The sequence below is a fragment of the Cyprinodon tularosa genome, unplaced genomic scaffold (genome assembly GCF_016077235.1).
Source record: "Cyprinodon tularosa strain WSP-4 unplaced genomic scaffold, ASM1607723v1 ctg1204, whole genome shotgun sequence".
NCBI classification, from domain to species: Eukaryota; Metazoa; Chordata; class Actinopteri; order Cyprinodontiformes; family Cyprinodontidae; genus Cyprinodon; species Cyprinodon tularosa.
The window spans coordinates 211,482-223,895 of record NW_024038009.1 but is presented as its reverse complement, the minus strand read 5'-3'; the positions used below and the strand labels follow the sequence as shown (position 1 = coordinate 223,895).

General features: G+C 62.1%; 1 protein-coding gene across 1 annotated transcript in view; it reads right to left on the bottom strand.

The window, feature by feature from the left end:
* cdc42bpb (CDC42 binding protein kinase beta (DMPK-like)) overlaps positions 1 to 11,337 on the bottom strand; it is a 37,732-nt gene extending 26,395 nt beyond the window's left edge. The window contains exons 1-2 of the mRNA XM_038274701.1: positions 10,710 to 11,337; positions 3,643 to 3,734 (exon numbers count right to left, since the gene is read on the bottom strand). Of these exons, the coding sequence (XP_038130629.1) occupies positions 3,643 to 3,734; positions 10,710 to 10,878 (261 nt within the window). The 5' untranslated portion in view covers positions 10,879 to 11,337. The remainder of the gene's footprint in view (positions 1 to 3,642; positions 3,735 to 10,709) is intronic.
* Between the last annotated feature and the right edge of the window lie 1,077 nt (positions 11,338 to 12,414).

Genomic DNA, 12,414 nt, shown 5'->3' with positions numbered 1-12,414 from the left:
CCAGTGACTGGATCAGAACCACGTCCTGCCTAGACCCAGTGACTGGATCAGAACCACGTCCTGCCTAGACCCAGTGACTGGATCAGAACCACGTCCTGCCTAGACCCAGTGACTGGAACAGAACCACGTCCTGCCTAGACCCAGTGACTGGATCAGAACCACGTCCTGCCTAGACCCAGTGACTGGATCAGAACCACGTCCTGCCTAGACCCAGTGACTGGATCAGAACCACCCCCTGCCTAGACCCAGTGACTGGATCAGAACCACCCCCTGCCTAGACCCAGTGACTGGATCAGAACCACGTCCTGCCTAGACCCAGTGACTGGATCAGAACCACGTCCTGCCTAGACCCAGTGACTGGATCAGAACCACCCCCTGCCTAGACCCAGTGACTGGATCAGAACCAGACATGAAGACCAACCTGACGCCTCACAGAAAGTTCTGGTTCTGAAGCGCTGGCAGGTGTTCGGTACCGGTCTGATGATCAGAACCGGGCCGAGGTTTGGAATCCACAGGGAGGGTGGGTCACGGTTCTAATATCGGCTCAACATCCAGGACCAGAACCCTTTAGTGCACACATCCTCGGTCCTGGGGGGCCCACTGTCCCTGAGGGCCCCTGTCCTGGGGGGCCCCTGTCCCTGAGGGCCCCTGTCCTGCAGCCCCGCTGTCCCTGAGGGCCGCTGTCCTGGAGGGGCCCCTGTCCCTGAGGGCCCCTGTCCTGCAGCCCCGCTGTCCCTGAGGGCCCCTGTCCTGGAGGGCCCCTGTCCCTGAGGGCCCCTGTCCCTGAGTGCCCCTGTCCCTGAGGGCCCCTGTCCTGCAGCCCCGCTGTCCCTGAGGGCCGCTGTCCTGGAGGGGCCCCTGTCCTGGAGGGCCCCCTGTCCTGGAGGGCCCACTGTCCCTGAGGGCCCCCTGTCCTGGAGGGCCCCTGTCCCTGAGGGCCCCTATCCCTGAGGGCCCCTGTCCTGGAGGGCCCACTGTCGTGGAGGCCCGCTGTCCCTGGAGGCCCGCTGTCCCTGAGGGCCGCTGTCCTGGAGGGGCCCCTGTCCTGGAGGGCCCCCTGTCCTGGAGGGCCCCTGTCCCTGAGGGCCCCTATCCCTGAGGGCCCCTGTCCCTGAGGGCCCCTATCCCTGAGGGCCCCTGTCCTGGAGGGCCCCCTGTCCCTGAGGGCCCCTATCCCTGAGGGCCCCCCTGTCCTGCAGGTTTTAGAGGTTTCCTGCTTCAGCACAGATGATTATAATTGAAAGCTGATTAACAGGCTTTGCTCCACTGCTCATTATAACCAGCTGTGCTGAAGCAGGAAACCTCTAAAACCTGCAGGACAGGGGGGCCCTCAGGGACAGGGGCCCTCAGGGATAGGGGCCCTCAGGGACAGGGGCCCTCCAGGACAGGGGGCCCTCAGGGACAGGGGCCCTCCAGGACAGGGGGCCCTCCAGGACAGGGGCCCTCAGGGACAGGGGCCCTCCAGGACAGGGGCCCTCAGGGATAGGGGCCCTCAGGGACAGGGGCCCTCCAGGACAGGGGGCCCTCCAGGACAGGGGCCCTCAGGGACAGGGGCCCTCCAGGACAGGGGCCCTCCAGGACAGGGGGCCCTCCAGGACAGGGGGGCCCTCAGGGACAGGGGCCCTCCAGGACAGGGGGCCCTCAGGGACAGCGGGCCTCCACGACAGTGGGCCCTCAGGGACAGCGGGCCCTCAGGGACAGCGGGCCCTCAGGGACAGTGGGCCCTCAGGGACAGCGGGCCTCCACGACAGTGGGCCCTCAGGGACAGCGGGCCTCCAGGGACAGCGGGCCTCCACGACAGTGGGCCCTCAGGGACAGCGGGCCTCCACGACAGTGGGCCCTCAGGGACAGCGGGCCCTCAGGGACAGTGGGCCCTCAGGGACAGTGGGCCCTCCACGACAGTGGGCCCTCAGGGACAGCGGGCCTCCAGGGACAGCGGGCCTCCACGACAGTGGGGCCCTCAGGGACAGCGGGCCTCCACGACAGTGGGCCCTCAGGGACAGCGGGCCCTCCAGGACAGTGGGCCCTCCAGGACAGGGGGCCCTCCAGGACAGGGGGGCCCACAGGGACAGGGGCCCTCCAGGACAGGGGGCCCTCAGGGACAGCGGGCCTCCACGACAGTGGGCCCTCAGGGACAGCGGGCCCTCAGGGACAGCGGGCCCTCAGGGACAGTGGGCCCTCAGGGACAGCGGGCCTCCACGACAGTGGGCCCTCAGGGACAGCGGGCCTCCAGGGACAGCGGGCCTCCACGACAGTGGGCCCTCAGGGACAGCGGGCCTCCACGACAGTGGGCCCTCAGGGACAGCGGGCCCTCAGGGACAGTGGGCCCTCAGGGACAGTGGGCCCTCCACGACAGTGGGCCCTCAGGGACAGCGGGCCTCCAGGGACAGCGGGCCTCCACGACAGTGGGCCCTCAGGGACAGCGGGCCTCCACGACAGTGGGCCCTCAGGGACAGCGGGCCCTCCAGGACAGGGGGCCCTCAGGGACAGGGGCCCTCAGGGATAGGGGCCCTCAGGGACAGGGGCCCTCCAGGACAGGGGCCCTCAGGGACAGCGGGGCTGCAGGACAGGGGCCCTCAGGGACAGGGGCCCCTCCAGGACAGCGGCCCTCAGGGACAGCGGGGCTGCAGGACAGGGGCCCTCAGGGACAGTGGGCCCTCAGGGACAGCGGGCCTCCACGACAGTGGGCCCTCAGGGACAGCGGGCCCTCAGGGACAGCGGGCCCTCAGGGACAGCGGGCCTCCACGACAGTGGGCCCTCAGGGACAGCGGGCCCTCCAGGACAGTGGGCCCTCAGGGACAGTGGGCCCTCCAGGACAGTGGGCCCTCAGGGACAGCGGGCCTCCACGACAGTGGGCCCTCAGGGACAGCGGGCCCTCAGGGACAGTGGGCCCTCAGGGACAGTGGGCCCTCAGGGACAGTGGGCCCTCAGGGACAGCGGGCCCTCAGGGACAGTGGGCCTCCACGACAGTGGGCCCTCAGGGACAGCGGGCCCTCAGGGACAGTGGGCCCTCAGGGACAGTGGGCCCTCAGGGACAGTGGGCCCTCAGGGACAGCGGGCCCTCAGGGACAGTGGGCCTCCACGACAGAGTTTGGGGACGCCTGCTTTGGTGGACCGGGTCCTGCAGGTTCTGGGTCTCTGGGGCCGCATGTCTGACCCGTAGGTTCTGGTGCTGAAGGTCCGGTTCTGATCAGATCTGGACCTCAGTTTGGGCCTGGTTGACTTCTGGGCTCGTTCGTGTGTTGACACACTTCTGAGAACTTCTAGAGTACTACATCTATGTCTAAGGATGGATCTTTGCAGCTGGACACCATCAGCAGAGAACATCTAGAATTATACATCTATGATAAGCCTGGAGGTGGATCATCAGCAGAGAATACTAGAAGTAAAGATCTATGATGAGACAGAGGACGCATTTTCACAGAACATCTAGATTCATGGCTCTATGACAAGTCGGAGAACGGATGGTTGCTGACGAATGCCATGGCATAGAACGTCTGGAACTATAGATCTATGACGGGTCAGATGACATATTGCGGTTTTAGTTTCCTGCCGTAGCCGTCTGCAGCTGGATGAAGGGAGGAACGTTCACAGCTGGAAAACATGGAGGAAAGGAGAGAAAGATCCGGATCAGGAGCTCACCTCGCCGAAGGCTCCTCGTCCAATCACCTTCAGCATCTCGAAGTCGTCTCTCTTCAGCCGCATGTCCTTCACCCTGCTGGTGAACGGCTTCACTGCACAAACACAAGGAGAACTTTCAGAACCAGAACCACCCAAAGACAAGCACTAGGACCCAGCAGCTGGTCTGGAGTCACGACCTGAAGGAGAGACCAGTACAAAACACCTCAGCCAAGGAACCGGACCCTACAGAACCCCAGGAACCGGACCCTACAGAACCTTAGGAACCGGACCCTAACCCAGGCGGAACCCCACAGAACCTCAGGAACCGAACCTGAGGCCAGGTGGAACCCCACAGAACCTCAGGAACCGGACCTGAGGCCAGGTGGAACCCTACAGAACCTAAGGAACCGAACCTGAGGCCAGGTGGAACCCCACAGAACCTCAGGAACTGGACCTGAGGCCAGGTGGAACCCTACAGAACCTCAGGAACCGGACCTGGGGCCAGGCAGAACCTCAGGAACTGAACCTGAGGCCAGGTGGAACCCCACAGGACCTCAGGAACCGGACCTGAGGCCAGGCGGAACCTCGGGAACCGGACCTGAGGCCAGACGGAACCCTACAGAACCTCAGGAACCGAACCTGAGGCCAGGCGGAACCCCACAGAACCTCAGGAACCGGACCTGAGGCCAGGTGGAACCCTACAGAACCTCAGGAACCGGACCTGGGGCCAGGCAGAACCTCAGGAACTGAACCTGAGGCCAGGTGGAACCCCAAAGAACCTCAGGAACTGGACCTGAGGCCAGGTGGAACCCTACAGAACCTCAGGAACCGGACCTGGGGCCAGGCAGAACCTCAGGAACTGAACCTGAGGCCAGGTGGAACCCCACAGGACCTCAGGAACCGGACCTGAGGCCAGGTGGAACCCCACAGGACCTCAGGAACCGGACCTGAGGCCAGGCGGAACCTCGGGAACCGGACCTGAGGCCAGACGGAACCCTACAGAACCTCAGGAACCGAACCTGAGGCCAGGCGGAACCCCACAGAACCTCAGGAACCGGACCTGAAGCCAGGTGGAACCCCACAGAACCTCAGGAACCGGACCTGAGGCCAGGCAGAACCCCACAGAACCTCAGGAACCGGACCTGAAGCCAGGTGGAACCCCACAGAACCTCAGGAACCGGACCTGAAGCCAGGTGGAACCCCACAGAACCTCAGGAACTGAACCTGAGGCCAGACGGAACCCTACAGAACCTCAGGAACCGAACCTGAGGCCAGACGGAACCCTACAGAACCTCAGGAACCGGACCTGAGGCCAGGCAGAACCCCACAGGACCTCAGGAACCGGACCTGAGGCCAGGTGGAACCCTACAGAACCTCAGGAACTGAACCTGAGGCCAGACGGAACCCCACAGGACCTCAGGAACCGGACCTGAGGCCAGGTGGAACCCCACAGGACCTCAGGAACCGGACCTGAGGCCAGGTGGAACCCTACAGAACCTCAGGAACTGAACCTGAGGCCAGACGGAACCCCACAGGACCTCAGGAACTGAACCTGAAGCCAGGTGGAACCCCACAGGACCTCAGGAACCGGACCTGAGGCCAGGTGGAACCCCAAAGAACCTCAGGAACTGGACCTGAGGCCAGGTGGAACCCTACAGAACCTCAGGAACCGGACCTGGGGCCAGGCAGAACCTCAGGAACTGAACCTGAGGCCAGGTGGAACCCCACAGGACCTCAGGAACCGGACCTGAGGCCAGGTGGAACCCCACAGGACCTCAGGAACCGGACCTGAGGCCAGGCGGAACCTCGGGAACCGGACCTGAGGCCAGACGGAACCCTACAGAACCTCAGGAACCGAACCTGAGGCCAGGCGGAACCCCACAGAACCTCAGGAACCGGACCTGAAGCCAGGTGGAACCCCACAGAACCTCAGGAACCGGACCTGAGGCCAGGCAGAACCCCACAGAACCTCAGGAACCGGACCTGAAGCCAGGTGGAACCCCACAGAACCTCAGGAACCGGACCTGAAGCCAGGTGGAACCCCACAGAACCTCAGGAACTGAACCTGAGGCCAGACGGAACCCTACAGAACCTCAGGAACCGAACCTGAGGCCAGACGGAACCCTACAGAACCTCAGGAACCGGACCTGAGGCCAGGCGGAACCCCACAGGACCTCAGGAACCGGACCTGAGGCCAGGTGGAACCCTACAGAACCTCAGGAACTGAACCTGAGGCCAGACGGAACCCCACAGGACCTCAGGAACCGGACCTGAGGCCAGGTGGAACCCCACAGGACCTCAGGAACCGGACCTGAGGCCAGGTGGAACCCTACAGAACCTCAGGAACTGAACCTGAGGCCAGACGGAACCCCACAGGACCTCAGGAACTGAACCTGAAGCCAGGTGGAACCCCACAGGACCTCAGGAACCGGACCTGAGGCCAGGTGGAACCCCACAGGACCTCAGGAACCGGACCTGAGGCCAGGTGGAACCCCACAGGACCTCAGGAACCGGACCTGAGGCCAGGTGGAACCCCACAGGACCTCAGGAACCGGACCTGGGGCCAGGCAGAACCTCAGGAACTGAACCTGAGGCCAGGTGGAACCCCACAGGACCTCAGGAACCGGACCTGAGGCCAGGTGGAACCCCACAGGACCTCAGGAACCGGACCTGAGGCCAGGCGGAACCTCGGGAACCGGACCTGAGGCCAGGCGGAACCTCAGGAACCGGACCTGAGGCCAGGTGGAACCCCACAGAACCTCAGGAACTGAACCTGAGGCCAGACGGAACCCCACAGGACCTCAGGAACTGAACCTGAAGCCAGGTGGAACCCCACAGGACCTCAGGAACCGGACCTGATGCCAGGTGGAACCCTACAGAACCTAAGGAACCGAACCTGAGGCCAGGTGGAACCCCACAGAACCTCAGGAACCGGACCTGAGGCCAGGTGGAACCCTACAGAACCTCAGGAACCGGACCTGGGGCCAGGCAGAACCTCAGGAACTGAACCTGAGGCCAGGTGGAACCCCACAGGACCTCAGGAACCGGACCTGAGGCCAGGTGGAACCCCACAGGACCTCAGGAACCGGACCTGAGGCCAGGCGGAACCTCGGGAACCAGACCTGAGGCCAAGCAGAACCCTACAGAACCTCAGGAACCGGACCTGAGGCCAAGCAGAACCCTACAGAATCCCAGGAACCGGACCTGAGGCCAGGCAGAACCCCGCAGGACCTCAGGAACCAGACCTGAGGCCAGGTAGAACCCCACAGGACCTCAGGAACCGGACCTGAGGCCAGGCGGAACCCCACAGAACCTCAGGAACCGCACCTGAGGCCAGGCAGAACCCCGCAGGACCTCAGGAACCAGACCTGAGGCCAGGTAGAACCCCACAGGACCTCAGGAACTGGACCTGAGGCCAGGTAGAACCCTACAGAATCCCAGGAACCGGACCTGAGGCCAGGCGGAACCCCACAGAACCTCAGGAACCGCACCTGAGGCCAGGCAGAACCCCGCAGGACCTCAGGAACCAGACCTGAGGCCAGGTAGAACCCCACAGGACCCCAGGAAACAGACCTGAGGCCAGGCAGAACCTCGGGAACCGGACCTGAGGCCAAGCAGAACCCTACAGAACCTCAGGAACCGGACCTGAGGCCAAGCAGAACCCTACAGAATCCCAGGAACCGGACCTGAGGCCAAGCAGAACCCTACAGAATCCCAGGAACCGGACCTGAGGCCAAGCAGAACCCTACAGAATCCCAGGAACCGCACCTGAGGCCTGGCAGAACCTCAGGAACCGGACCTGAGGCCTGGCAAAACCTCAGGAACCGGACCTGAGGCCATGCAGAACCCTCAGAACGGCCAGGCAGAACCCCACAGGACCTCAGGAACCGGACCTGAGGCCAGGCGGAACCCCACAGGACCTCAGGAACCGCACCTGAGGCCAGGCAGAACCCCGCAGGACCTCAGGAACCGCACCTGAGGCCAGGCAGAACCCCGCAGGACCTCAGGAACCAGACCTGAGGCCAGACGGAACCCCACAGGACCTCAGGAACTGGACCTGAGGCCAGGTAGAACCCCACAGGACCCCAGGAACCGGACCTGAGGCCAGGCAGAACCTCAGGAACCAAACCTGAGGCCAGACGGAACCCCACAGAACCTCAGGAACCGAACCTGAGGCCAGGTGGAACCCCACAGGACCTCAGGAACCGGACTTGAGGCCAGGTGGAACCCTACAGAACCTCAGGAACCGGACCTGAGGCCAGAAGGAACCCCACAGAACCTCAGGAACCGGACCTGAGGCCAGGTGGAACCCTACAGAACCTCAGGAACCGGACCTGAGGCCAGGTGGAACCCCACAGAACCTCAGGAACTGAACCTGAAGCCAGGTGGAACCCCACAGGACCTCAGGAACCGGACCTGAGGCCAGGTGGAACCCCACAGGACCTCAGGAACCGGACCTGAGGCCAGGTGGAACCCCACAGGACCTCAGGAACCGGACCTGAGGCCAGACGGAACCCCACAGGACCTCAGGAACTGGACCTGAGGCCAGGTAGAACCCCACAGGACCCCAGGAACCGGACCTGAGGCCAGGCAGAACCTCAGGAACCAAACCTGAGGCCAGACGGAACCCCACAGAACCTCAGGAACCGAACCTGAGGCCAGGTGGAACCCCACAGGACCTCAGGAACCGGACTTGAGGCCAGGTGGAACCCTACAGAACCTCAGGAACCGGACCTGAGGCCAGAAGGAACCCCACAGAACCTCAGGAACCGGACCTGAGGCCAGGTGGAACCCTACAGAACCTCAGGAACCGGACCTGAGGCCAGGTGGAACCCCACAGAACCTCAGGAACTGAACCTGAAGCCAGGTGGAACCCCACAGGACCTCAGGAACCGGACCTGAGGCCAGACGGAACCCCACAGGACCTCAGGAACCGGACCTGAGGCCAGGTGGAACCCCACAGGACCTCAGGAACCGGACCTGAGGCCAGGTGGAACCCTACAGAACCTCAGGAACTGAACCTGAGGCCAGACGGAACCCCACAGGACCTCAGGAACTGAACCTGAAGCCAGGTGGAACCCCACAGGACCTCAGGAACCGGACCTGAGGCCAGGTGGAACCCCACAGGACCTCAGGAACCGGACCTGGGGCCAGGCAGAACCTCAGGAACTGAACCTGAGGCCAGGCGGAACCCCACAGAACCTCAGGAACCGGACCTGAGGCCAGGTGGAACCCCACAGGACCTCAGGAACCGGACCTGAGGCCAGACGGAACCCCACAGGACCTCAGGAACCGGACCTGAGGCCAGGTGGAACCCCACAGAACCTCAGGAACCGGACCTGAGGCCAGGTGGAACCCCACAGAACCTCAGGAACCGGACCTGAGGCCAGACGGAACCCCACAGGACCTCAGGAACCGGACCTGAGGCCAGGTGGAACCCCACAGAACCTCAGGAACCGGACCTGAGGCCAGACGGAACCCCACAGGACCTCAGGAACCGGACCTGAGGCCAGACGGAACCCCACAGGACCTCAGGAACTGGACCTGAGGCCAGACGGAACCCCACAGGACCTCAGGAACCGGACCTGAGGCCAGGTGGAACCCCACAGGACCTCAGGAACTGGACCTGAGGCCAGACGGAACCCCACAGGACCTCAGGAACCGGACCTGAGGCCAGGTGGAACCCTACAGAACCTCAGGAACCGGACCTGAGGCCAGACGGAACCCCACAGGACCTCAGGAACCGGACCTGAGGCCAGGTGGAACCCCACAGAACCTCAGGAACCGGACCTGAGGCCAGACGGAACCCCACAGGACCTCAGGAACCGGACCTGAGGCCAGACGGAACCCCACAGAACCTCAGGAACCGGACCTGAGGCCAGACGGAACCCCACAGGACCTCAGGAACCGGACCTGAGGCCAGGTGGAACCCCACAGAACCTCAGGAACCGGACCTGAGGCCAGGTGGAACCCCACAGAACCTCAGGAACCGGACCTGAGGCCAGACGGAACCCCACAGGACCTCAGGAACCGGACCTGAGGCCAGACGGAACCCCACAGAACCTCAGGAACCGGACCTGAGGCCAGACGGAACCCCACAGAACCTCAGGAACTGGACCTGAGGCCAGACGGAACCCCACAGGACCTCAGGAACTGGACCTGAGGCCAGACGGAACCCCACAGGACCTCAGGAACCGGACCTGAGGCCAGGTGGAACCCCACAGAACCTCAGGAACCGGACCTGAGGCCAGACGGAACCCCACAGGACCTCAGGAACTGGACCTGAGGCCAGACGGAACCCCACAGGACCTCAGGAACCGGACCTGAGGCCAGGCAGAACCCTACAGAACCTCAGGAACCGGACCTGAGGCTAGCAAGGACCTTCAGCTCAACCATCCCTTTCATTTGGGTCAGAACTACAACAGAACCTGGTTCCAGGGGGTCCCAGGGAGACCCAGAGCATAATTTTCTGTTTAAGGTCACATGCATTCATCCATCTGATCCATTTAAACCAGAAACCAACAGAACCGGTCCAAAAGCTGTTCTGTGGGACAAACCGAGCCCAAACCAGAACCGCTCTCCATAGCGGGACAGAACCTGTTCCTGCTGGAGGACATGGGGACCCGATGGACCCTGAGGGACACGGTTCAGATGGACCGCTGGAGGTCCAAACCTTCACCTGATTCTGTCTGGATCAGAACCAGAAACAGGTGAGATCTCAGCTGTTCATCCGGACCTGATGTCTGGTTCTGGTTCTGGTTGGATCCGATGCGGATGGAAATCAGCAGCTCCTGGATCCAGGTCACTGAAATGAGGACAGCTGAGAAACTGGGCCAGACGGAACCAGGCCAGGCGGGCCGCTCCAGATGGACCCCGACCCACATCCACCAGCCAGGACCAGAACCTGGACCCAGAACCAGAACCAGAATTACCAGCAGAACCAAGAACCGGGTCCGGCTGGTTCTGGTCCAGTTGGACCATCCCTCACCTCCTCCCAGAACCAGAACCAGAACCTCCAGTCTGTGGTTCTGATGATCGGGTCCGGTCCCTGGACTGACGCATCCGGTCCGGTCCGGTCCGGTTCTTACCCCAGTTGAGGAAGTCGCTGATGTGCTTCTCCCTCTTCAGGGGGGAGTTGGAGCATTCGGAGCAGAGGCCGAGCAGGAGGTCCAGCAGCGCCTCCACGCTCAGGCTCCGCTCCTCCTTCCGCTCCAGCAGGAGCTCCTCCAGCCTCCTCAGCCGCTCCTGGGCCGACATCCCGGCCGGGTTGGGTGGCTCCTCCCCCCGCCGCTCTGACTCAGGCTGCTCCCTCCGCTTCCTGCTAGCAGCAGCTAGCCCGTTAGCTCCGGGAAAACATTCCCGACGTCTGGAGCCGCAGAGCCGCCGCCGTGTTCCGCCGCCTCCGCTCCGTCACCGGCGGGAATCCCAGCGGCTGTAATCCGGGATCAAATGTGGATTTCCTCTCCGGGATCGGGACGTCGTCAGGCGGACCTCCGCAGCTCCATGTCCGCCGGTCGGTCTGTGAGCCCGGGAGCAGGTCCAGCGGGTCCGAACCGGAACCGTCTGGACTTTAGAAGGTCCGTCGGAACCGAGCAGCAGCTTCCCGGGGATAAACGGCGGGTTTCGGGTCCGTTCGAGGCGGCTGCCGGTGTGGCTAAGCTCTGGGAATATGGCTGAATCCAGGTCGGAGGATCCAAAGCAGGAGCGACAGGATGAGCCCCGCTTCCGGTCAAAGCAGCTTCAAAATAAAAGCTTCGGACGCTCTCAGTTCATTCCTGCTGCTCTGAATGTAAACCTGCTGGTTTAACTTCTGATCCTTCAACTCATTAAATCAACTCTGTTGCTTTATAAAAAAGTCTAAATCGATCCTCTGGACTTTGTTTCCGAGTTTGATGCCGTTTCTCTTCCATCCAGGAAGCTTTTTCAATTCAAAGTGTCAGAAATAGCGTTTAGTTTCAGGTTTTATTCAGTTTTGGTTTAGAAAACGTGGGATTAAAATGAACGGACGGGTCCACCCCTTTGGAATGGGGGCCGCTTGCTTCTTTGTTACCCTGGTTTATACTCAGAAACCAGGTGGTCTGCGCGTGTCACAGTGAACGCAAATATGCCCCGCCCCTTCCGCAGACTCCCTGCTGTACCTCTCCCCAACTGTACGTGAGCGCAGACAGGAGGCCTCTGATTGGTCAAACCTACATCCGCTCTGCTCTATGCGTATTTCCTGTTTGGTTCCTTACTGGTTTGTTTCGTTTGTCTGACCTCCATTGTGGAAAACGACTGGTGAAGATGGAGCAGCTAGCAGAGCGAGGTGCATGAGAACGCTGGGACCTTTTTTCCACCTGGATCTCCGCTCTTTTTGGCCCTCATGTCCCTCCGTTGTTGGACAAACTTGCCCCCACTTCCTCACCGCCTCGGCCGTATCTAGACCCGCAGCTAGTTCCTGATTAACCCTCTGGCGTTGTGGCGTGGAATAACAGCGCAGACCACGCTTCAATGTTGAGCATAAATATAAAATATCTGCGACACGCTGCTGGGGGACGATAACGAGGACTTTAGGCTGCAATACCTGATACCTGTCTATGTCTCTGAAAGGGGGAGGGTCATTAGGGGGGATTGTTGGCCTGGCTGAACAGGTGATTTCTTCTGTTCCCCTGTAAAGAGGTGAGGTTGTGATGATAGCAAGAAGGAATAACTCTATCGCTGCATTGTAGATCTATAGATTGTAGATTTCAGTGATAGAGTTGATTCCCTCCCGCAGTGTTTTCCCCATGGGTTAAATGCAGAGAGTTCATTTCG